Genomic DNA, 23,367 nt, shown 5'->3' on the forward strand with positions numbered 1-23,367 from the left:
ACCGCAAACTCTTATCTCCACAGCCTAGAACCTTGCAGCTGGAAACCTCATAGCTGGCATCAAAACCATCACAATAAATTTTTTTCTAGCCTTCTCTCTCATTTCCTTCCCCTTTTTTCTCTCTGCATAATAGTCATGAAGAGCAAGATCTTTGAACAAGAAACTTGCAGAGTGTTCTGCTGCAACTCCTGTATCACCCCAGTAAGTCACACAGAACAGAGCTCACCACCTTTGGAGTAACCACTCCCTAAGAATCACTGCAGGAAGGCAAAGCTCAAGTTTCACAATTCTATGCCAAGATCTACAGCAAGGTAGCTACAGAAGTAGTCAAGACGCTTTTAACATACTGGAAAGCTAATGAGTAGCAGATATTTTTAGCATGTTTGGAAGACAGATTGCTTCAAGTCTATGATCTTGAATTCAGACATCTCACATTAGCAACTATAAAAAACATTAGGAAAGATAAAAGACACTGCAGAAAATATCACCAGACACAAGCTGATACTCTGCCTCCACCCAATATGCACATTTTAAAATCCAGCACAGAAAACAGCTACAACCCAAAACACCCAGCCTTACCTGAGGGAAGAAAAAAGCCTCCCAATGCAGGTCTGCACAGGAAGAAGAATAATCAGAACAGCCATTCCAGCAAGACATGATGGGCCTATTTCCATCCAGAGAAGTACTGTTACTGCTACAGCTTGAAGTGGTCCAGCCCACAAGAAATGCAAGAAAATTGTTACCTAAACAAATAGTTCAGAACCAAAAATTAGCTTCTCATCTTAGTTAACAAATTAAACCCCTAGTAACATTTAGGAAGTATTTCTGCCTGGGGCAAGTACTCAAGCATCCAGTGAGAATTCTGTACCAGATTCAGAGATGTAAACATACATCGAGGTGTACAGAAGGTAAGCAAATTACCACGCAGATTATTTTTTTATGTTCATGCACCAACATTTCTTTGAGCTTAGAAAAACAGCAGGAAAATATTTAAGGGGGGAGGGGGGAAACTACTTTTCTTCCCATAATTTAAGAGAATATATTTATTCATATTATGCCATTCAGAGGAGGCTTGAGAGGTAGGCCCATGTGACCCCCATGAAGTTCAACAAGGTCAAGCATAAGGTCCTACACCTGGATTGTGGTAATCCAAAACACAAATACAGGCTGGGTGAAAAACGGTCTGAGAACAGTTCTGGGGAGAAGGACTTGGGGTGTTGGTGGATGAGAAGTTCAACATGAGATGTCATTGTGAGCCTGCAGCCCAGAAAGCCAAACATATCCTGGGCTGCATCAGAAGAAGCGTGGCCAGCAGGGTGAGGAGGGGATTCTCCCTGTCTGGAGTACTGCATCCAGCTCTGATGGACACAGATCTACTGGAGCACATCCAGAGGAGGGCCACAGAGATAACCAGAGAGCTGCAGCACCTCTCCTTTCAGGAGAGACTGAGAGAGTTGGGGTTGTTCAGCCTGCAGAAGAGAAGGCTCTGGGGAGACCTTACAGCACCTTCCAGTACCTAACGGGGGCCTCTAAGAAAGCTGGAGAGGACCTTTGAAAAGGGCATGTAGTGATAGGACAAGGGGGAACAGCTTTAAATTCAAAGAGGATAGGTTTACGTTAGATATTAGGAAGAAATTCTTTACTGTGAGGGTGGTGAGGCACTGGAACATGTGGTGCAGAGAAGCTGTGGATGCCCCATCCCTGGCAGTGTTCAAGGTCAGGCGGGATGGGGTTATGAGCAACCAGCTAGTGGAAGGTGTCCCTGCCCATGGCAGGAGGCTGGATCTTTAAGGTCCCTTCCAACACAAAACATTCTACATTTAACAAACAACTAGAAGAAATGTTCATTAGAAACATTTAATCACCAGTTTTAAACAAAACTTTCTTAACTCCAACCCCACAATTTCTTCAGCTCCTTGGAAAGATCTGTGAAATACCTCTTACCTGATCAAATTTGTTCACATCATTTGACAGAAGGTTTACTATTTGACCAGTGGTAGTTTTTGCCATAGCTACATTACTGAGACGAAGTGCCTAAAAAAGTCAGAACAGTGTCAAATTATCACAGCTTATAGAGCACAGTACACCTATACATGGAACACTCAATACACAAATATAGTACCAGGGCTAAAGCTGAAGGCACATCTCAACTTTTGCCTGAGAGTATTGGGGCATATTAAGAACCTTAGATAAAATGTGAGTTAGACTAAATACCCTAAACAAAGTCTCAAACAAAAGAGTATCAAAAAAAAAAGTCAAGGGAAGGACTGTGAGAATAAAAATGCCCTATCTTCATGTCTGAAGTGATTAAAAATAGGAAAATACCAATACAGGAAGTCACTAAGCAAAGAGCTGTAACTTTCCATGTGCATTGTTCTCCCCCTCACTATGAGTGTCTGTACAAAACAGGAACAGAAAACTCCACCTGAAGGCCAGATTGAAGTCAGAACAATGTTTGGCCAACTGCAAGAATTCTGTTTTGAACAACTTATCTGACAGAAGGCAAAAACCCCTCAAGTTATTAATTTTAGATTATCTTTGCAAATCAGAGTGTCCCTTTACAAATCAGTAACTCTTGAAAAATCATAACCTTTCTGAATTATATAAAATTAAGTTTAGCACATGCTATGAAAAAAAAGAGGAGTAAATGTCAAGCCTTTTTTAGGTTAGTTGGTAGAAAATAGTATGTGTTTATAAAATACACCCCTCCCCATCCCCCCAAAAAACAATCACATCTGGAAATATGCAGTCCGAACTTTAATGCAAAGATCCAAACTGGAATTGCTCAAAAATACTGATAACACACCCTGCTTCCTTCTACACCTGCTAGAAAGAAAACACAGGTTTGCAGCACAAGTTTAAAAAAATATACAAAGCATGTTACGTGTTTTTCTGTACAGGAATAGTTCACTCCTCAAAAACACTTTGCATTTTTAGGCAGTTCACATCTACTTCTCCCTCTCCAAACATTATTAGGGTTCCTTTTTGGCCAGTAATCAAACCTGAAAAGCATTGATTGTTTCACAAATACTGTTCCAGTATTTTAAAACAAGTAGAACATCAGCCATCAAAGTACTATTCACAGCATAATTTCAAACAAGGTTCCTTACATTTCTTGCACCTCACTTTTGTGTTACAAAGATATTGTTAAATCACAGAGAGAATCCCAACCCTAACTTCACTGAAACCAGCAGGCAGAAACATTTGAAACTCCGCTAAGAAATTCCTCTGACATTTCAAAAATAAATCTAGGATACTGGGCATATGAAAGACCAGATTTAGTTATTTGAGAAAATTACTGCTTCATTCCCTGTCTTAAGCCACGTGTCTGTCATCCACCTGAAATCCCCCAGGTAGCTGCCTGCACGTAATGATGCCGCAGGACAGACATGTTGCCATCATGTTTGCTCCACACCACACATTAAGGTTGGTAGGTTGGTAAGCTGCGAGAAAAGCTGTTAGAAATCCATGGACCATAATAACAGGAGTTCACATGAGGCATATTTGGAGGAGTTTCCCATCAGGATGTGTTTACAGCACCTCTTGTACAATGTATCTGCTGCTTGAGGTTCACCTGAACCATCAGAAGACTGCGCCTGTGTCTCACTAGTGGCCCACGGCCTGGGTCTGTCTTGGACCTGCCACACAATCACTTCTTCCTAGCTGTTTCTACACAGGCAGCAAAATCAGATTCAGTATGGTTCTATGAGTCCAGTTCATTTTGACCAAGACAGTCTCAGGAGGAAGCGCACGAGCATCTGAGCCAAATGGAAGATGCTCATCTGTGACTGATTTGTCTTCTCAGGGAAGAGCCATTCCCATCATCAGCGGCAATGCAGTTTTAATATTTCCCTGCTTCCTTCTTGGTTTTGATTCTTTTTTTTCTTAAGTGAAATAAGCCTTGCATTTTCCTGTCTGAATGGACCTGTCTTGACTGCAAAGTAGCAGTTTTACTTTCCTAACCGATTTCTACCAAAAAGTCCTGTTTTGGTACCTTCCACTTTCTACTATGGCTGATACATAGCCCCATATGAGCTGAGGAAAACTAATTCCAGTAAAGCCAGTACACTGACCTCAAAAAATTTCTAAAGGCTAAGTCTTAAAAAAAAAAAAACCCCAGCAAAAACCAGTTTCCCAAAAGTAGCCTTTGATTTCAAAACATAAGATTCTGAGTCATCACGAGACAGATTTCGTTTTTGTTACAAGTTTCCTACGTGCATCACTAATACTTCTTACTGGTCACAAAACATCTTAAGAGTTTGAATACAGGGTTTTTGCAATTTAGATTTGAGCTTTCCAGGAAATGAAAAAGGGTCTAAAACTTAAGAATTACAAACACTTGAAGTTCTCCATTAAGAATGCTCTCTTATCGAACCTATTTAGCCTCACAAATCCAAGATTTTATTTTCTACAGCAATTAACAAACTCCACTGAAGCGCTGGTTAATAAGCACCCAAGTTTCTTCCAAAAGCCTATATGAGGTTAAACAGAAAATATGACCTATTTGTAAGCAGCTCATAATGAAGACAAAGTATTAGAAAGGTTTGTCAATATCCTGCTGTTACCTCAACCCTCACCCTCAGGGTAAACATTTAGACATGAGGGCAGATTAATTTTCCATTTAATCCCATCTCTAGAAATAAGGGTGCATATTATGAACATTTCTAAGCCCGTATCAACTCAGCAACAAACACCATCACTATATAAATTTTTCATAAATTTTGTTTTGATAATCAGTTTGGTAAATTAATACCTTAGAGAGATGTTTATGTACAAGAAAGCATTGTGCCATGTTAGAGCCAAGTTCCCAGAGGATCCTTTCTAAGGTATCAAAAGAGGAAGAGAATAAATATGTGTATGGAAGGTAATCACCACTTAAAATGGGGATATTTTTACTCTCCTCACTTTACTGCTTTGTCCGAAAACTTCACGACCTACACCAGCAGTACAAGTTGTTTATGTTAAGTGGATGGTACCTATGTTTAATGATTAAAATCATGTGGATTTCTTTATTTTCCGAAGAAACTGTACAGTCCCAATTCTTCAATTAAACTTCTCTGCTGACATCTGAAATTGCAGGTCACTATTCCAGCAGCACTAAAGACAGAAAGATGGGGCATTTTCCCTTTCAGCATTCTCAGCAGCAACTTCCTGCTTGGAAGCAGACAGACTCACATTTTGGGTATTGCCAACAGCTTCAGAAGAGTGAGGCAGACATTTACAACTGGGTTGCTTGCTGCCCAGAGCACATCAAGGAGAGCATTTCATCCTGGATGTTGCTCAGCTCCTTCCTGTAGGTAAAACTCAACTTTTCTTGCTCCACTTTCCCTCTGACAGCAGCCTCGACTCCATCTGTAGTTGAGGACAGCTATTTCTTGATCAGGACACAGAGACAGCAAAGAAACCATGGCTCACTGAACATGCATCCCTTCTCACATTTCACAGGTTTTAATGGAGGGCTGCAGTACTCCCACAGTAAAACCAGTAAACAGTACTAAAAAAGCTCTGAACTCCCTGCCTTTAGGATTCCATTTGATTCTGAACTGTGTCTCTTCTGCCTGCTCCTCTCTCTCTTCCCCCTTAAACAGGAGGGATACTAAAGGTGAAGATGCCAAGCATCCCTGCCTGCCTGGAGGGGAAAGTAGCAGTTCCACAGAACTGCTGCCACTCCCCGAGGGAACCTGATGAATGCTCCAGGTGAGGGGAGCAGCCTCTGATCTGCAAAGGAAACAACTTACTAGTTCTACAGCACCAATGGAATAAAATATAAATAAATCCCACCATTAACCACAACAGCGGTGGGGGGAAATCTGGACAGTGAAGCAATTCCCAGGAAACTGAGAGTGCTGCAGCAGATGGTGACATCCAAGCATCACATCCTCCCCTGGGATCAAACTGCAAGGCTGAGTAACTGCCAAGCATTCCCTGGGATCTCTGCTCCTCTCCTCTATGCTGATGCCTCTTACAGCTCCAGCACGCAACGCTTCCAAGAGCAATGAGGGGGCCCCTCTCCAACAGCAGCAGGAGGCAAAAAAAGCAGCTCCTCCAAGACTTTAGGGCTATTTAACTCACCACCTTCACTAGGCAAGCCTGAAGCTGTCATTCAGACACCTTGCCACCAAAGAGAAATCAAAGGCACATGTACACATCTCAGGCCCGACATGTTACACACGCATTAGGTCTCTACAAATGAGTAACTTCAATGGAATTGCAACCACGAGCACAATAAATAACTGCATTTTTAAACTCCCCTAACAAAATAGCTGTCAAATACAAAATATAGCTGTGAACAGGTTTGCTTACCTTCCGATAAATCATGTGACACATAGCTACCCTCAGCTTCATGCCAGCCCTCTGTACATGATAGAAGTATAAGTGGTGCATTATAGCCAGAATAAGTGTGCACACAGACAGAGCACCTGCGTGCCAATATGCACAATTCAAATCTACCTCATCTGAGGAATCATACTTTTCAAAATAACTAATAATTTTTCCCAAAAGAATTGGTTGAATTATTTTGAGGGTTTCCTGAAAGAGAAAGAAGGGGGAAAAGTATTAATAATTTCATATCACCCCATGCTAGCCAAGTTTGCAAACAGGCAAACAAGAGCCAAGTACTGCCACAAGTCATATCCCTTATTATTTTGTCTTTATTGTGCTCTAAAATGTCAAGCCAATTTTTATCAACACATAATCCAAAAAAACCATGTTCCACATTAAAATTTAGCTGGAACTTCAAAGAGAAGTCTCTCAATTACCAAAAAGATCCTTTGATGTTATAAAAATTGCATGAGTATGTATTACACTTCCATTTTTAAAGATGCTGTGTCCCCTTTACAGCCATTTACAAAGAGCAAAAAAACCTCTTTCTACTGGGCACCCTGCTCAGATACCTAAAATACAGACAAGCCTTACAAAGAAAGTCAGTGGTTTGCAATGTCTCAAAAGTAATGCATTGAAATCAGCTCTGTTCCACTTCCATAATCCTGCAGTTATGACTCAGTTTTTCGGTCTCTACAGGGCTATAGCTCTGTTTTACCTTTCTGAGAACATTACCAGGTTCTCTGAGCAGTCCAGGATGAAGCCACCAGTACATTTCTTGCAATCTAAGAAGACAAGTTTCACACTGCTGTTAGCCAAGAAGTAGGTCCTGTGACATTTTACACCACTTACCTCAATCATTGTGAAAATTCCAAAAACTAAATACGACTTCCAGTAACACAGAATAATGGCTTTTGTTAAATGTGGTGTTTTTCCTCTCTTTTTTGCTTTTTGCACCTCTTTATCCCAGTACCTGTCAAACAAAGTGCAAACATGTTGGAGGAGGAAGTAAAATCACAAGACAATTCCTAGAATAAAATACTTTCACACTTAACAGCCAGATTGCCCTGATCACCTTTATAAAATCAAATTTTAAAAAAGGAGTTAACAGATAATCATGTCTTTTCATTCACATAAACACTTAGTATTATAGGCCTATTTGCTCTTGGTTAATCACAAACAATTCACCACCCTTGACACATTTGCTGATGAGGAACCCTTCCTTTATTTCTTCTCCTCTGTTCAGTCACCACTCACCTTAATTAACAGCCTATTATCACATGATCTCCTGACCATGCACTAAACTGAGGCAGCACAGTGTCTTTATCTATCAGTATGCTCTGTGCTTCCCCAGAGAAGTTGTGATGCCCAACTCTTTCTCGTGTCTGGCCCTTTCTTTTTTCTAGACATGCTTTGATGAGGATTTTGTCACCCAACACTCTGCACATCTCTCTTAAGGCGAGGATTCATCAGCAGAAAAGACCTTTCCATAACCACATCCACCCACAAGTAAGACACAATTTGTTCACACAAAAACCGAAGACAGTAGTAACAAGCATTATTTTAACAAGAAAGTATCACAATATAAGCAGACTTCTTAAAACATGCTGCTGTCGGACAGCATCCTCCCCCTTCCTTCTCTGAAGGCTAAGTGTTTTCTGCCAAACCTCTGACCTTGATAGTTTGAGGAGTGAAATGAGTCTAAGGCATGAGAGCCAATTATTTTGCAACAAAGCACAGAAGTTCAAAGCACACAGATAAGAACACATTTTTTTATTTTTACCCTTTTTTTTTTTTTGTTACAAGAATTACAGAGTTATTGTCTAGATGCTTTGAAAACAGAAACTGTGTAGGTTCTGTGGGGTTTACTGGCTCAAGAGAAAAAACTACTTCCTTAGGCAGCTGCTTATGAATTATATTCTCTGCCTCTTGGTCAAGTACACTAAAGAATTAAAAGCCACTCACTTTTTTCTTCTACCATTTCCTGACTCATGCAACGGTGTGCTTTTTCTATAAAAATCATTGGAAAGAGTCCATCTTCCCCTACAGCCAAGTCCCTGAACTGCTTCAAGACACAACCATGGAATTTGGCAGAGCTCTCCAGCTACAAAGATGTTAAAAGCGGCCACTCCTATAAGCTTATCACCAACCCTCTTTCTTAATTTAGCCAGAGCAGGATGATGTCAGACCTGGTCATAACGTTTCGTTTCTGGATTCTTTTTGCTTCTTGAGGAGTCTCTCATCCCATTCAAGCTATCAGGAAAGTCCATCTGCTCTGCCTTCAGTGTAAAGGCAAGAAACAGCAAGGCCACACTTTCTTATTACAGAGGCCACCTTTCACAAGGAGACATCTTTTCCTCTAACTATATTTAGCAGAACATTATTTGAAGACAAAAATCCTCTCTGTTGCAAGGTTCACGACAATTTACATGAACAGTTATTATTTGAAGGTATTTTACTATTAAAATATAGATCCCCCTGAGTCTGTAACACTATGAACTGGTACACAGTCCATGAAAAACTATTTAAAACCAAATAAAAACACCTCCAAGAGGCAAGCTTTAAGCTGTCCAAGCCATCTTACCCACTTTACCAGTGAGTGGCGTATTTTCAACATACATATATTTATATAAACAGATATATAAAGGGTTGTGAATTCAATTTGCACTCTAAACAAAAAAACAATGAAAAAATAAAATATAAAACTTTTTTCTCCACTTTTATACAGAGCAATTTGAAGTTTCCACAGCTATTTTACCCCAAACCAGAAGTCTCAGACATTTACTAAGGATTACTACCATCACAGCTGATGCAAAGTTGTCTTTTCCAAGCACTCTAGGAAGTGTCAAATTAATTATGAACGACATAATGGAAATACACTAATGCACTTTCATTATGTGTAACCTGAAAAAAACTAAAAAGCTTCTATGGTAAACAAGTTCTCTTAGTTGTTATTACTCATAATTCTTCAGCATCTTTAACCTTGTTAAACTTTACAAAAACCTCTTTTAATTTTAGAATAGAAATAAGATTTTTTACCTTCACCAGCATTAATACAATAAAAGAGAACAATTGCCCCTTCCAACCCAAAGTATTCTATAATTTTTCTCCTTACCACTGCAATTCCTCTCCAAGCTTCTCTGAGGAATCTTCTGGCAGCACTTTATACATATCATCTTCTTGAAGCTTCCGTTTATGCCCAGTAATAAATAAGGGATTCAACCACCTAGTTAAATACAAATTATTAGTAAACTGATCAGCAGACCAAAAGAGTAGTTTATTTACATATTCATTTAATTCTTTTACCCCCTTCTTTCCTCCTTCTGAATCATTCAACAGCCACAAATTTCACTGCACTTTTATCTAAGAATTAAGTCAGCCCCTATCTTGCAAATGGGAAAGCACTTCTCACTTCCCTTCTCTTTATGCCCATAGCACCTTACTCCCAGGCATCCAGACAGCCAGCATAACCCTTCTTGGCCTTAAGGCAATTGTTTTCTTACAGTGTTTCCTTATACACAAGGAAAAATAGCATTCCTTTAAATATTAAGGAAAAAAACAGAACTTAATCCAACTATTGAAATATTGACAGCTGTAAATAAAATTGTAATGCATACTAAAAGACATTTTTTTGTAACCTTTACTTGAGGAGAAAACTAGCTGCTATTCAACTGACATCTTGACAAGTATTAAAGGTCAGTAAATTACAGACGATCACTGAAATGTAAAAATGGGAAAATAATGGATTACTACTGTATCTTACTTATGTTTGGAAATATAAACAGAAGCACACTGACACAGTGTTTATGTAGGTTCAAAAAAAGGAAAACACTGTCTAGCAGCTCAGCTTCCTTAGTGGAAAGATTCTTAAAAGCTCAGTATTTTATGAGAGCACTTTGAAGGTAAATTATAGTAGCAGTACTATAGATTTGTATTTTGTTAGATTAAATAGACCAATTGTCAGGGAACAGTGAGACTATATTTTATGCACCTAGATCCTTCTCCAAGCCTGAAACACATCAGGGAACTCCAAACAGTTTCCAGTTGTGCTCCACAGAGTGAGGGTTGTATGGCATAAAGCACAAGTGACCAAACTGTCCATGAGACGAAGAAAAAGGGAATGATATGCAAAACAGGCATGGCTCAGTGGGAACAATGGAGTTAGGGAACTTGCAGTTTTCCACTTTGTTTGTCTCTCTACTGAATTTGTGGGATTTTGTTTCCAGGAGACATGAATTTTGGCTCTAAGGCTTATTTCCTGAAAGTACTTTCTCAGCTGGTGAACACCATCAAAATTGAGAAGTCAGGGACCGATCTGTTTTGGAAAAAATACTCTTGCACTCAAGGCAAGCTGTCTGTCTTACCTCAATTGCCTGTGAAAAGTTCTTAACTGCTGCTTAGTTTGTGATAATTATTCCCCAGCTTCACCAACTCAGTTCTTAGAAGAACGGGTGGTGTGCTAGGTGAAATGTATTATTTTCTGGAAGACCTACAAGTGAGAATTCAAAACTGGGGTGGTTTACAACGAAGGTATTTATTTATTCACAACCAAAACAGTGGTTATGAATATGCATCAACTATCTCTACATTTCTTGCTCAGGCATGTTACAATTAAACTTTGTATACACTGGCTTACAAGAAGGTTGTTGGCTAATTTTAGAGAGGGTGGATGGGCAGGTGGAACCCTAGAGAGGGGGCTCAGAGAGCTTCTTCAAAGACAGCACTGTTGTAAAAACCTTCTTCCCAGGCTCCATGGCACAACTGCAAGTAACAACTGGGATTATATAGTGTTTTTCCCTCACTACTCAGCATGTTAGCACAGTGTTTTTGTGACTCATTCAAAAAATTAACTCTCTATCCTTAGAGTAGCACCTTTGATGCCTAACAGCCCTTTTTAAACTCTTGGAGAGAGTACTGAAGATTTGTTTATGTGAGCTGTTGACTCCTAAATGTATGTTAAAGGTACAACTAGAAAAGTACTTGTCAGACAAGTCTGTTGCTTGGACTTCATGGTTAAATAGCAACAGGGCCCAAATTACTGTCACAACTTCCCCTCAGGTCCTGATAAAAGCTCTCAAACACCAACTGCTCCAACCAGCAGCAGAACTTCTGCCTGGTTTGACACAAGGAATCTGCTCCACTGAAACATTTCTTCTTTGACCTCAGTTCTTGCAGCTGACCACAGGTAAAAAGCAGGTATGAGGCAAATAACCTCAAAGCCATTCAAGTAATTTCTGCCTGCTGGATGAGAGAGACTGTTTGCTCCAGGACAGACAGTTATGGGAAAAATCTGCAGACTTCAATTGACTGAGGCTGATACCCAGTGTTCCTCCTCTTGCAACATCAGTATTAGCCTATGATGTATCCATCCAGACAGAGAGGCTAGAATTATCTTTCCCCTAGCATGAGAATCAGGATGAGGCAGCCCTTTCAGGAAAATATAGGGATAAATCCTACTCCCATCTATGGAAATGGTTATGAGATTTCATTGGCTACTGCTGCCAACGTGGTGAAAACAAAACCAGTTCTGACATTTAACAAGGAACATAAATAGGATGTTTATTACAGAATCACAGAAAGGCTGGGTTTGTGTGAGAAGAGGCATCTGGAGGTCCAACCCCTGCTGCTCAAGGAGGGCCACCTGGAGCTGATTGTCCAGGACAATGTCCAGACAGCTTTTGAAGATCTCCAAGGAGACTTCATAACCTCTCCAGGCAGCCTACGACAGTGCTCAATCACCCTCACAGCAAAGTGTTTCCTGATGTTCAGAGGGAACCTCTAGTTATTCAGTTTGTGCCCCACTGCCTCTGGTCCTGTTCCTGGACACACTGAGAAGAGCCTGGCTCTGCCCACCTTGCACCCTCCCCTCACATATTTATCTACATTGATGATATCCCCCTGATCTTCTCCTCTCCAGGACAAACAGTTCCAGCTCTCTCAGCCTTTCCTCCCAGAAGAGATGCTCCAAACCCTTAATAATTCTTGTGACCCTTCGCTGTGCTCTCTCCAGTATGTCCATGTCTCTCTTGTACTGGGGACCCAGAACTGGATTCAAGACCCCAACTGTGGCCTCAGCAGTGCTGAATAGTACTTTTCTCCACGTAGCAGAGCGCACAGAGGAAAACAAAAGACACTTTAGAAATAGACTTTATAAATATACAGTTTTAAAAAATAAAAATAACGCTATTAATGTTACTCAGTGGAACACCATTCCTCTACTTACACTCTTGGAAAAACTACAGGCAGGCAACAGGAAGAATAATGGAACAACGCTTCTGCTGAAGGCAACTGCTCTATCCTGATGGCATTTGATTCCATACTACAGCCAAGAGCAGAAAGTGCTGACCACAGATGTGCAGTCCATGTGCAAAGTAACCAGCTGCAAGACAACACTCTCAAGTGTACAGGACTGTAAGAGCCACCTAGTTTATCCTTCGTCCTTAAACTCTCAAAACAACTCACTGGTGATATGCCCACCTCCACTGAGGAGTTCTTAGTTTGCAGTAAATCCCTTGTCCCCCCGTCTCCGCACTGTATATACAGTGTGACTGAATTTGAAAAACATTTAAGTAGCGGATCAGAGATGATAGTGCAGGGTTAAAACTGCCAGATGTCTCAAGGCTGTCAGACTAATTACTAGTTCCAGTGAGACCTAGTGCAACTTCAGGGCTTCTCCATTTTTTTCCATTAGTTAAAACCACAGCATTGAAAAGAGTAACACAGTGCACTACTATTATGTTAACATTTAAAAAAGGCAAGAAAAACCAATCCAGAGTAAGCAGAAAACTGTAGTAATTCATTTGGTGGCTCATTTACTATAATGGACAACATGGCAAAGACTCAGCTCAAGTCCACATTTCTGTAAGGTTAGGGGGAAAAAAATGTATTAAAAACCCCAAAAATTTAAAAATCACCCAGTGTTGAGCTTTCTGATTAGTGTCCCCCAAAATACTCATCTTCAAGAGCTACTGCTATGGAGATCTCAGGAGTACAAAAGCTTTTAACAGTATGTTGTGCTACTGAAGTATACTTGAAGACCTTTAGAAGAAGGTTAAACATTTTTCTTTCAAATTATGCTTAAGTCCTTGAAGGGCTTTTATCCCAAGAATGAGGTCTTCTGCAAACTCTAACTGCAGCAAGAAGAGTTTGAGCATCACCATTTCACTGATGCATCCTGAACTTTATGCTGGAAGGTCTACTTCCAGACAGAAGCCTTAGCACATGTTCATACTCAGTCGTTAAAGTAAAAGTTTCCACCTGAACGCCACATGAAGAGCATGCCCTGTGGAATTCCCCGCACTCACAGCAGAACTGAGACCAACCTATCATTTCACAAAGCCTGCTGTTGCCCAAGTCACACACTTGTAACAAGCAAACCAACCACGCCCTTCTCTGGCCTGAAGGCTCAGTTAAATTACAGTGCTGTCAGAGACTGTTAGAGGAAGCTCACAAATAAAAGCAAAGGCCTACATAAATAGCATCCCTGAAACCCCAATGTAGCCATGAAGGAAGACTACTCGTTAGAGCGGTATGTCTTTTGTCCGAACAGAGATCACCTAACACTGATCTCTTCAAGAAAAAAAATAGTTCTTTTTTTTCTATTAAAAAGAGCTCACAAAAAAAAAAAATAGCATTTGTTACGAAAACAGAACCTGTGCAAACTGTATTATTCTTTAATAAAAAAGCTACAGTAATACACTAAACTAAAGAAATTGAGGAAATACACAGACAGTCATGCAAACCCCTTCTCTCACCCCAGTGATGGGCTCAATACCAATCTGTTTTACCAGAAGAGAGGAACAACGTGCTGGGGAGGTAAGACTCGCACCTCATTTCTGTATTTCTTTCTGAAGAAGCTATTCAACTTAAATATGAACCGGACTCCTTAGACACTGTCTTTACTTTTCCCAGGTACCTTCCTGTTTGCTAAGAATTTTTAATTTTTTTTTTCTTACACATTGCCTCATTTTAGTTACTCTTTCAAAACATAGGGTTCATATGATGCCTTTCAAAGAGCTTAGCCCAAATTCTTCCTAGCATGACCTACATATAAAAATGTGAGTATCTGTAAGAATCCTGAGTACCTTGTGTTCTGCTGGGAATGCCTCTGTTCTATCAAAACGATTAGCTGATCAAAGACATCAGTCTGGAAATATGCCCAGAATAAGTCCCTGCTACTGCCAGAATACTGATGTCACTAGGAATAAAGATTAAAAAAATAAATTAAAATATCACTCTATAACCTGGTGCAAACCCAGAGATAGCCAACTGCAAAACAGTAAATCACTGTTCTGACCCCAAAAGGCTTTTCACCTCCGCAGCAGTACCTTGGGCACTGATAAAAAAAGAAAGTGATTCATTTCTGAACCAGCAGATACACAAAGACCACAATATAAACATTCAACTTCCTGCATTTCCCTACTCCTGGGCCCTGACATTACACACCCTTAAAGATTACAACATAGTCAACCAGCCACAATTTACTTGGTTGCTCAGGAAAGTCCAATTTTTACCAATTGTTATGAGAGCAACTCCACCAAGATTTTGGAAAGTCTCTAAGATCTGCAGAAAAAACTAAGACAGTGTTTGCTTACCCTCCTAAGAGAAGCCATCCCCTTCTTCAAAGATACCATGTAAGGAAAACAGGCCCTGCTATCCAAAAGGCAGGATCATTAAGGCTACTCATGCTATTCTGCTTCATACATGAAATAGAATTTCCCAAACGAGAAAGCTTGTAAATTAGATTTCCTATCATCCCAAAATAATTTCCTATCAGCCAAGGAAGAAATACATTACAGATAGGTATATGAAACTAATAGCAGTCTCCAGCTCAACTGGTTCATTAACCCAGGGATGGGACCTGCTGTACCTGCAGGATTTATATCATGTCATGCTTGCAAATACTCAAAAGAGTACTATTCTCACACTGCACAGGAGGCCTGCAGAGCTTTCTAGAAACCCAAGCATACACTGCAAGTTCTTCATTAACTGATAAAGTCTCTCTAAAAACACCAGCCAAGAAGCATTTGCAATTATATTACAAACCTGACGCAAATAAAAAATGTCCTAAGATTAAAGGATGTGTCTGTCAGGGCCCTGGGCGCACCCAGAGGTCTCAATTGCCTTGACCAGCCACACAACAATCACCCCACAGTCACTTACATATTACAGGACCTTCCTCTGCACAAGTGCAAAATTCTGTTCTCACCAGTTTCACAAGAGCTCCTGCTTTATCACAGGACAAGTCAGAAAAAAACAGACTACACAGACTGCTTTTCTGATTAGGAAAACGTTTATTTGTAATAAGAAGCACAAGTTTAATTTCTGGATGATTTTACAGCACCCAGTCAAAGCCACGTGCGGTATACCATCATCAACTAATTCCTTAAAGAGGTGGTTTACAAACTGCATTTTCTCCATTCCTCTTAAGCTTATTTGTGCATTACATTACAAGCATCATCTGTTTACACTCAATGTCCAGTTATTTTTCAACAGTTGCACAGGAGAGTCTTTGTTTACTCAAATTCTTCCATAACACTAAGATTTTGTCTCCCTTGAGCAGCTTGGAAGCACTACTTCAATAACTAAGCTGCAAAGTAATGCATATTTCTTTCTCTTTAATCACCTACTTTGGAGATGGCTTTTTTGGTAAAATAAATGGGGTTTACTCACAGGTCATTTGGATAATAATGCACGTTGCTTATTCTCCCTGGTTTACCTCAGGAGCCTGCCTGCCTCATTGTACTTTTCATTACCATTCTCTTCGTGGTTTAACCCAGCAGTGTAATTCAGCACTGCTACATGCTTGCTCTCAGTCCAGAGGATCACTGCTGGGATGAGATGTATAGAAAGGACACACACACTGACAGTCTCCAGAGTTACTTTGCAAGAATTCATAAATGCCCTAGCAACAGATCGTAGTCATCATGTGATTTTTTTTTAAACCTCTCTATTTCACATGTTCATCCATTCTCATTAGTAAACTGCCTTCTCCCACTTCCCCTTACAAAGGCAGTCGTCCACAAGTAATAAAGTAAACAGAGAAGTCTGGTATTTCTTCTTCAGATGCTTTTCAACTGGTGTTTTGGTTGCAACTTCCCTCCCTAGCTTACTGTGGCTTAAACAGCAGATTTTCTCATTGCTTACAGAAGGAAAAAATAGGAATACAATGAAATTACTTCAAAGCCATATTAACTCAAAAACGCCCTTCAGGCTTTCAGTTTCAATACCAACTGTATTTATAACCTTTGATACCCAGCTCCATCTCATCTTCCAAGCAGCTGCTTTTCCACAGCACAGTGTAAGCAGCTAAGCTGCTGACACCCACTGTCTGATGCTGACAGTAACACAACTGGTATTTGACTACATTTATTGCAGGCTGTTTTCATGCTGTTGATCAGCCAGGTACAAAATTACCTTGTTAATCTAACATGCTTCCTGGTATTTCAGACAGCAAGAAGCACAGACATGGCAAGAAGAAGTGGGGAGCACACCGCAACTAACATTTTCTGCAAGGCCTGGAAGCAGGGAAGAGTGGAATGGCATAACCTGTACCTGCGGCATTCCAAAGACTATCCTTAAAATATCAATTCCAAACCCAGCAACCACATGCCAAGAAAAATACCAGAATACCAAAGATTTGCTGTAAAGGTCGGAAGATTGTGACTTATAAAAATAAACTTTAGTAGTTACTCACTGAAGAAGGACCTAATGGTGGTAATTTCTGTATTTACATCCTTTCTCACAAGCAATGGAAATAGGGAGAATTAAAATGCCCTGTGAGTTCCCACTGTTATGACAAGTGGTTGGGTGCCAGGGATACAAAACAAAATAAAAAAGATGACAGCTCTTTTCAACCTTCCACTCCCAAAATCTAATTGGGTTATCTCCCTCTTCCACTCTACATAAGGCCTACTTTTCTAGAAGCAGGATAGGGAAATTATTTTTCAAAAGGAAGACAAAACCAACATGACATAATCTTAATTTTGAAGTTTTGCAGGAATTAAAAGACATTTTCTCTCATAAATGACACTGCAGGCTTTACATAAGCATTCCAAAGCCAAATAGTCTGTGTTTCATTATACTCTTAACAGTTCATCTAATTGCATATCTAAGCACAGATATTTACAGTAGATAGCAAATGCTAACATTTCAACAGTTTATACACACTTGTCATAATCCATATAATCTATTTAGCACTCTTTATCCACATATTTTAACTTTACTAGCTCATAAACAATATTTTTCAAGTATTTTCTTTTGCATAATACAGCCATCTTGCAAATAAGCATGCAAAACTTAAAAATTAATGCAGCAGCCCAAGAGAGCAAATTATTCAAACTTGACAGCAGGACATTAAATAACTGATAAATGAACAAACAAGGCATTATCTTTAAAAAAAAAGTTGTATGTATGATCCTCAGTCTTCTTTCAAGCAGGAGAAAAAGAGAAGCAAGTGTGATTTTAATCTCCGGGTACAGAAAATGTGTTTTCTGTTTATATATACTGAAGATGCTTACATATTTCTTCAGAGTTTCTTATAGTACCACAACTGTCCTGCACCAGTAAATCAAAATGAACTTAAAGTTAGCTACCTCAGAGATCTTTATAAAGTGGCATCACCACCAGCAATTTCAGGTATTGACAGTGGAAATTCACTAGATATCAGCAAGATCCCAGGCAAGTTACAAAGCCTGGTATTTTCATGTTAAGTAAATGTAAAATCCTCACAGTCAAATCTATTCACTGACACAGTAAGAACACAAACCAGTTTTACTGGTGGCACTGCTGCAGTCCAGTTGAAATATCCAAGAACAGTGATGAATTCTTTCCATACCTTCTTTCAACGCAAGGCAAGAAGGACTTTTGAAGACAGACAAGAAGGCAATACTCAGGCTTACTGAGAAATCCAATGACATCAGTCAGTGGCCTTTCCAATTCTAACTGATGGACTGAGAGAGGAGGAAGAAGTAAAGTAAGGTGTGTAGCTATTTACACTGCTACAAGAGAGATCTGTGACATGACTGCATTTGGTCAGAGAAGCAGCTACATATTGTGTAGTCCTCCCTTAAAGTCCTGGGATTTACATGTCTATGCTTACCCCATTCAATTCACACTTAAACCCAAAGATGAAGATTTTTCTTTTACTCTTCTCTCCCACAGCACTTCATGTCAGGTCCATGAAGACTTAGTTTTTTTTCATTTTCCCTAAAGCACACACATAGTAAGTCAAAGACAGTGCTGCCAGACACTAACAGGTAATGATAAACCAATCATTGACTTATTCCTTGGAATAACAACTCTGTAGATGCCTTGGAGCAAATTTTCAGATCATGTTTTAATGCTGTTACTGTAATGGCAATTGCCACATGTCAAGTCATGATGTGAAAAGGCATCTAGCCTGAGGATGATGACAGCATTCCATGCTCCAAAAAACCCAAAGACTTGTCATAGTCATGGTGAGTCTGTGACAGGTAAGTAATTACTATTATTATTATTATTATTATTATTATTAAGACTAAATTGTAAATTTATATGAAATTTAGAAGGACTTTAACTTCTTTTACTTCTCTGCACAAAAACACTGGATACTCTTTCCAGGGTGTTCCAGCTTGCCCTGCTTCTCATGATGTTAACAGGATAAAAGTTATTTTTCAAAATAACTTTTCAAAAATTTAATCATAGCCTATGTTTTGCATCTTTACATTAAAGTGGATTTCATGTCCAAATAGCAGAAGGCATAAAAATTCAACTGCTGTATAGGAAAAACATCTTTAGTAACTCAAGGGAACAAATACTCTAAGCAAATAAAGATACACTTCCTACTTAACGAACGTGCAATCTCAAAGATGGGTTAATGGCTAGAAATGAGAAATATTCTTACCGTCTAAAGTTATTAATTTAATACTCCCCACCACCCACATTGGAAAAAAAGATGGAAAAAGTGCTATTCTCAACTGCAGAAAGCATGGGAGCTATAAGACTTTTTCAATTCCTAAACTTTCTACAGCTGAATAACTGTTTGAACACAAAATACACTGGACTGAATTCTCTCTTCCTTGGACAAACCTTAAAAAGAAAGCAAATCCTCCTATCCGTCCTTCAGAGTCCTCATTCTCACCAGCAAGTTGAGCCAGCAATAAAAACACCAACAAGCTAACAACATAGATGAAATAAATCAGAAATACACCCAAGCACTCCAAACTATAACTGAAATACCAGCCCGGGCCTTAAAAAGTTTGGTGAGCATGGAAATCGTGACTCTGAAAGTCAGGAGTTACGGTAATATCTGAAACATCCAGACGACCAATTTGGGCTTTGATAAACCTATGTTAATATAGGTAATTCAGTGAAAGACATGTAAAAAAGAATATTTTGCAACTCTCCTGATCTTCATACTTCTGTCATAAATTGTTTTCATTCTTGTAACATTACACAAGGGACACATTATAAAAGTAACAACATTAACGCACAATCCAGATGCTCCTCTTTCTCATTAATGTACTGCTAGTGTGTTTAATGTTCATCAAGCTCATACTTGCCAAAGTCACAACCTAAAAGCAAGAAGACAAGCTTTGAACAATGGGAGAAGAATGTCTCTTCAGCCTACACACTCATTACCTGAGTTTTATAACTCAATGAAAACATGACTTCTTTTCTCCCATGAGTTTGATCCTATTTACACCAGGCAATAATGTAAGCTTTTATTCTGTACCACTGGCAACAAATGGGAGGTGGTTCCTTACAATGGCAAAATTGCACTTTTGTAAAAAATATAAACAAAATAAAAATAAGAAGGACCTTTGCCCCGCTACGTGCAATGCTGTACTTTTTACCCTCATTGACAACAAGCAGCCAACACCTGGAATGTGGAGAGCAGGGCAGGCACAGTCCAGCAACCACAGGGTGGTGGCTGCTGCTACTCCCAGGATGGCCTTCCTCAAGCACTGTTTGCCCAGTTCTCCAGATGAAAGTCCTGTGTAAGATAGCAGCTAAAATGAAGCAGTACTCACACAGCTGTGAGATGCTACACTCTTTGTAGAAAGGGAGAGTAATTCTTAGAGCTACCCTTAAAGTTAGCTTTACAGCTAAATGAGAGGGTGTTTTAACACTCCCTGAATTTCATGTAAAACACTATTAACTTGCAGAAAACTGATAGCCCCTGCTTATTCAATTTACCCCACTGAAGGTATCATTTCAGCTGAAATTTTCACCCAGAGAACACTAATGCTTGTTGACTAGTAAATAACAAGGATATACCGATGCTAGTCATGATCACATGCAGCACAGGTAAGAGACAAGACTTTAGAAGGCTATTTTCACTGCTGTGAATTACACTGCTATAAAAGCCTGAAAAACAGGACATTGGGAAAATTCTAAAGCTTTACATGCTCCACTAAACCTTTTCCAAAGCAGCACTATGGTTGTATACCAGCATCTGACCGTGAAGTCTGAAGTCACGGCCGATCTCTGGGCTTCCGGCAGATCTGTCATCCCCCAAGCACAGATTTCCACCTATTTTTCCCTTTGCAAAATAAGAACCTACAAACACATCTGGAGTAAAAGGAGCCTTTCAGGTGCATGCATAAAACTAGGGAAATTAAGGTACTTCACTGTCGCTGTTGAATGCTTCTCTACAACACACGCAGAGTGATACAGAAGGCCTAAAAAAAGAATGATAGGAGGAGTCAGAAAGCTGGCTACGAGCACTGCATGCTTCCTTTTTCACATTTAGCTGGATTGGTTTTGGCAGAACTACCAGTAACACCACAAGATCCCAGGAAGGGGAAGGGAACAGACCAGAAGCAGTCCTGGAATGCCGCATGGCCAACTTAGGTTCATCCCATTCTGCCTGGATTTCACAACAAAGCTGTTTTCAACATGGGCATCCCTGGTGTCAAAGTAAAAGTCTAAACGCTGAACACAGGGAGTTTTGCACAAGCATACAAGCTGCCTTTTTAATTAATTATTTATTTATTTTCTTTCTTTCTTTTTGCACATAGTACCTCTGAGGACATATCCTTGACTGAAAAATATGTTTAGTTAAAAGTTATCAGGGTTTTTAAAATCCCCCTACCTTACAAAAGGGACTTCTGCACCTGCTCGGAGCTGCTTATGGAATCAAAGAGTTTTTTGTGTTTCAGAGGCTTCCAAAAAAAGAACGTCACCTGCCATGCCCTCTCTTCTTTCCCCCTCCTCCACCACACAGCATGTGCACCCTGGTTCAAGCTATGGCAGGCGAAGCAGGGTAAGCGCTTTCTCTGCTTTCGCTGTTAAGTGCTCTTCCAAATGGGATCTGTTAAGACAAACAAGCTTGGTGCTCTCCCGTTCTACTTTGCACATCTTTTCCTACTACATTTCAAAGCAACTAAAATGTTGAGCTGCAATTCCTCATGTCTTAAGAGTACAGATGTATAATCAGGCCGAAGTCCCCACTAGTAAGAGACCAAGCACTAACTCTGCCATTGGTGGCAGCCATCTGGTCCCGTAAAGTTTGTGGCAACCCTGCCAGCCTTTGCTCTGTGACACCCAAGCCCCTCCGGAGCAGAGGCAGCAGAAGTGTGGGTGAGAGCAGCCAGGATGCTGTCCAGCCATCCCTTGCACAGGGAAGTTCTCACGTAGCTATGCGGGTCAGAAACCACCTCACTGCCGGAGGGGAAAGCCCCACGCCGAAGGCGAGCCCGGCACGCCTCGCCGGGATGAGCAATCCCTGCCCGCGACCCGTTATGCAAATGGAGAAGTAGAACAACCCCTGGGAACAGCCCTGCGCCCAGTCCGGGCCAGGAAGAAGAAGAGGCTCCTGTCCTCCCCGCAGCTACCGAGGGAACCAAAACACGTGCTCGGAGGGGGCGACGGGGCCGCGCCCGGCGCCGCCCGCCCGGCTGAGCGCTGCCGTGCCCGAGATAGGCAGGCCCCCGGCTGCGCCGTCCCCTGACCGCAGCCGGGGATTATCGCGGGCTGCCAGGTTCACCTTAGGAGACCTCATCCCACCCGCGAGCTGGGGCTGCCCCGGCCGGCAGCGCTGACACCGAGCCCGCCGGGGCGGGCGGCAAGTCGCACCCGAGCCGCGGCTGCACAGTCGCTGCCGGCAGCCGACGGCGCAGCGGGGCAGCGCCGGCCGCCGCTTCCCTTCCCCGCTCGCTCCCTCCCGCCTGCCCACCGCCGAGGCGCCCGGACGCTCCGGGAGCCGTGCTCAAGTGCGAGTCGGCCGCCCCTAGCCCGGGCTCGGCATTCCCGAGCGGCCCGGCGAGGCGCTAAGCCCGACGCCTTCCTCGCCGGCGGGCAACCCGGCGCCGCACCTCCGGTGCTACCCTTCCCCCCCGGGCGCTCACCAGAAAAAGAGCCGGGAGCAGAGGTTGGCATCCTGCAGCGGGTTAGGCTTCTCCTCGCGGGGCACCGGTTCCATGCCGCCCGCCACGGCGCCCCGACCCGCCCGGCGTGCGGCGAGGGCGCAGGACCACGAGCGACTTCCCACCGCTGGCAGCCACCGCCGCTCTGCCTCCGGCCGGCGCTTGTTTCCGGGAGAGCTGGCACCCCCGCCTCGGCCCTCCTCCTCCTCCTCCCTCTCCCCGCCGCCGCAGGACGCCTCCTGCCGGCCCGGCTTCCCCGCGGAGCCTGAGGAGGTGCCGGGCAGCACCGGGAGCCGCTCCGCTGGGGCGGGCTCAGTGCGGGCCGAGCCCCGGCCGGGGCACTCTGCTCCGCTGCCCGTGGTTTCGCGCCTGTGTGTGTCCCTTGCTGATGGAACGCATCTCCTCGGTGCACGCAGCGCCAAGCGAGGTGCCCACCCGGCTTTTTTCGACAGAAAAATCCGTCGCGAGTCGGGGGCAAGTCAGGCTTAGCGGGACCAAACGCCATCAGAAACGCTTGCTGTCAGCGCTCCTTCCCGGATGTAGCATATTCTATTCGAAAACAAAACCAAAAGAACAGTGTTTCGGAGAGGTTGGCGATACAAAATAAAGTAGCTAATATATTTTAGGACGTGGTGCATCACTGAAATTGGCAGTTCTCAAAAGTTCAGCGAGTGATCACCAAACTCTCTTCCAGTTG

At 41.7% G+C, this 23,367-nt stretch overlaps 1 protein-coding gene across 4 annotated transcripts in view; it reads right to left on the minus strand.

Moving 5' to 3' along the window:
• Nucleotides 1-22,843, minus strand: part of ABCC4 (ATP binding cassette subfamily C member 4) — a 142,144-nt gene extending 119,301 nt beyond the window's left edge. The window contains exons 1-6 of one of the 4 annotated variants that reach the window (XR_007201876.1): nucleotides 22,653-22,843; nucleotides 9,437-9,547; nucleotides 7,174-7,294; nucleotides 6,304-6,528; nucleotides 1,945-2,034; nucleotides 580-743 (exon numbers count right to left, since the gene is read on the minus strand). Coding sequence is in view for 3 of the 4 variants with exons in the window: in XM_048295783.1 (XP_048151740.1) it covers nucleotides 580-743; nucleotides 1,945-2,034; nucleotides 6,304-6,528; nucleotides 7,174-7,294; nucleotides 9,437-9,547; nucleotides 22,653-22,726 (785 nt within the window). In the remaining variant the exon portion in view is untranslated. The remainder of the gene's footprint in view (nucleotides 1-579; nucleotides 744-1,944; nucleotides 2,035-6,303; nucleotides 6,529-7,173; nucleotides 7,295-9,436; nucleotides 9,548-22,652) is intronic. The other 3 variants (XM_048295783.1, XM_048295784.1, XM_048295785.1) reach the window with 3 other exon arrangements.
• Nucleotides 22,844-23,367: the final 524 nt, after the last annotated feature.

The sequence above is a fragment of the Corvus hawaiiensis genome, chromosome 2, assembly GCF_020740725.1.
Source record: "Corvus hawaiiensis isolate bCorHaw1 chromosome 2, bCorHaw1.pri.cur, whole genome shotgun sequence".
Classification (NCBI taxonomy): Eukaryota; Metazoa; Chordata; class Aves; order Passeriformes; family Corvidae; genus Corvus; species Corvus hawaiiensis.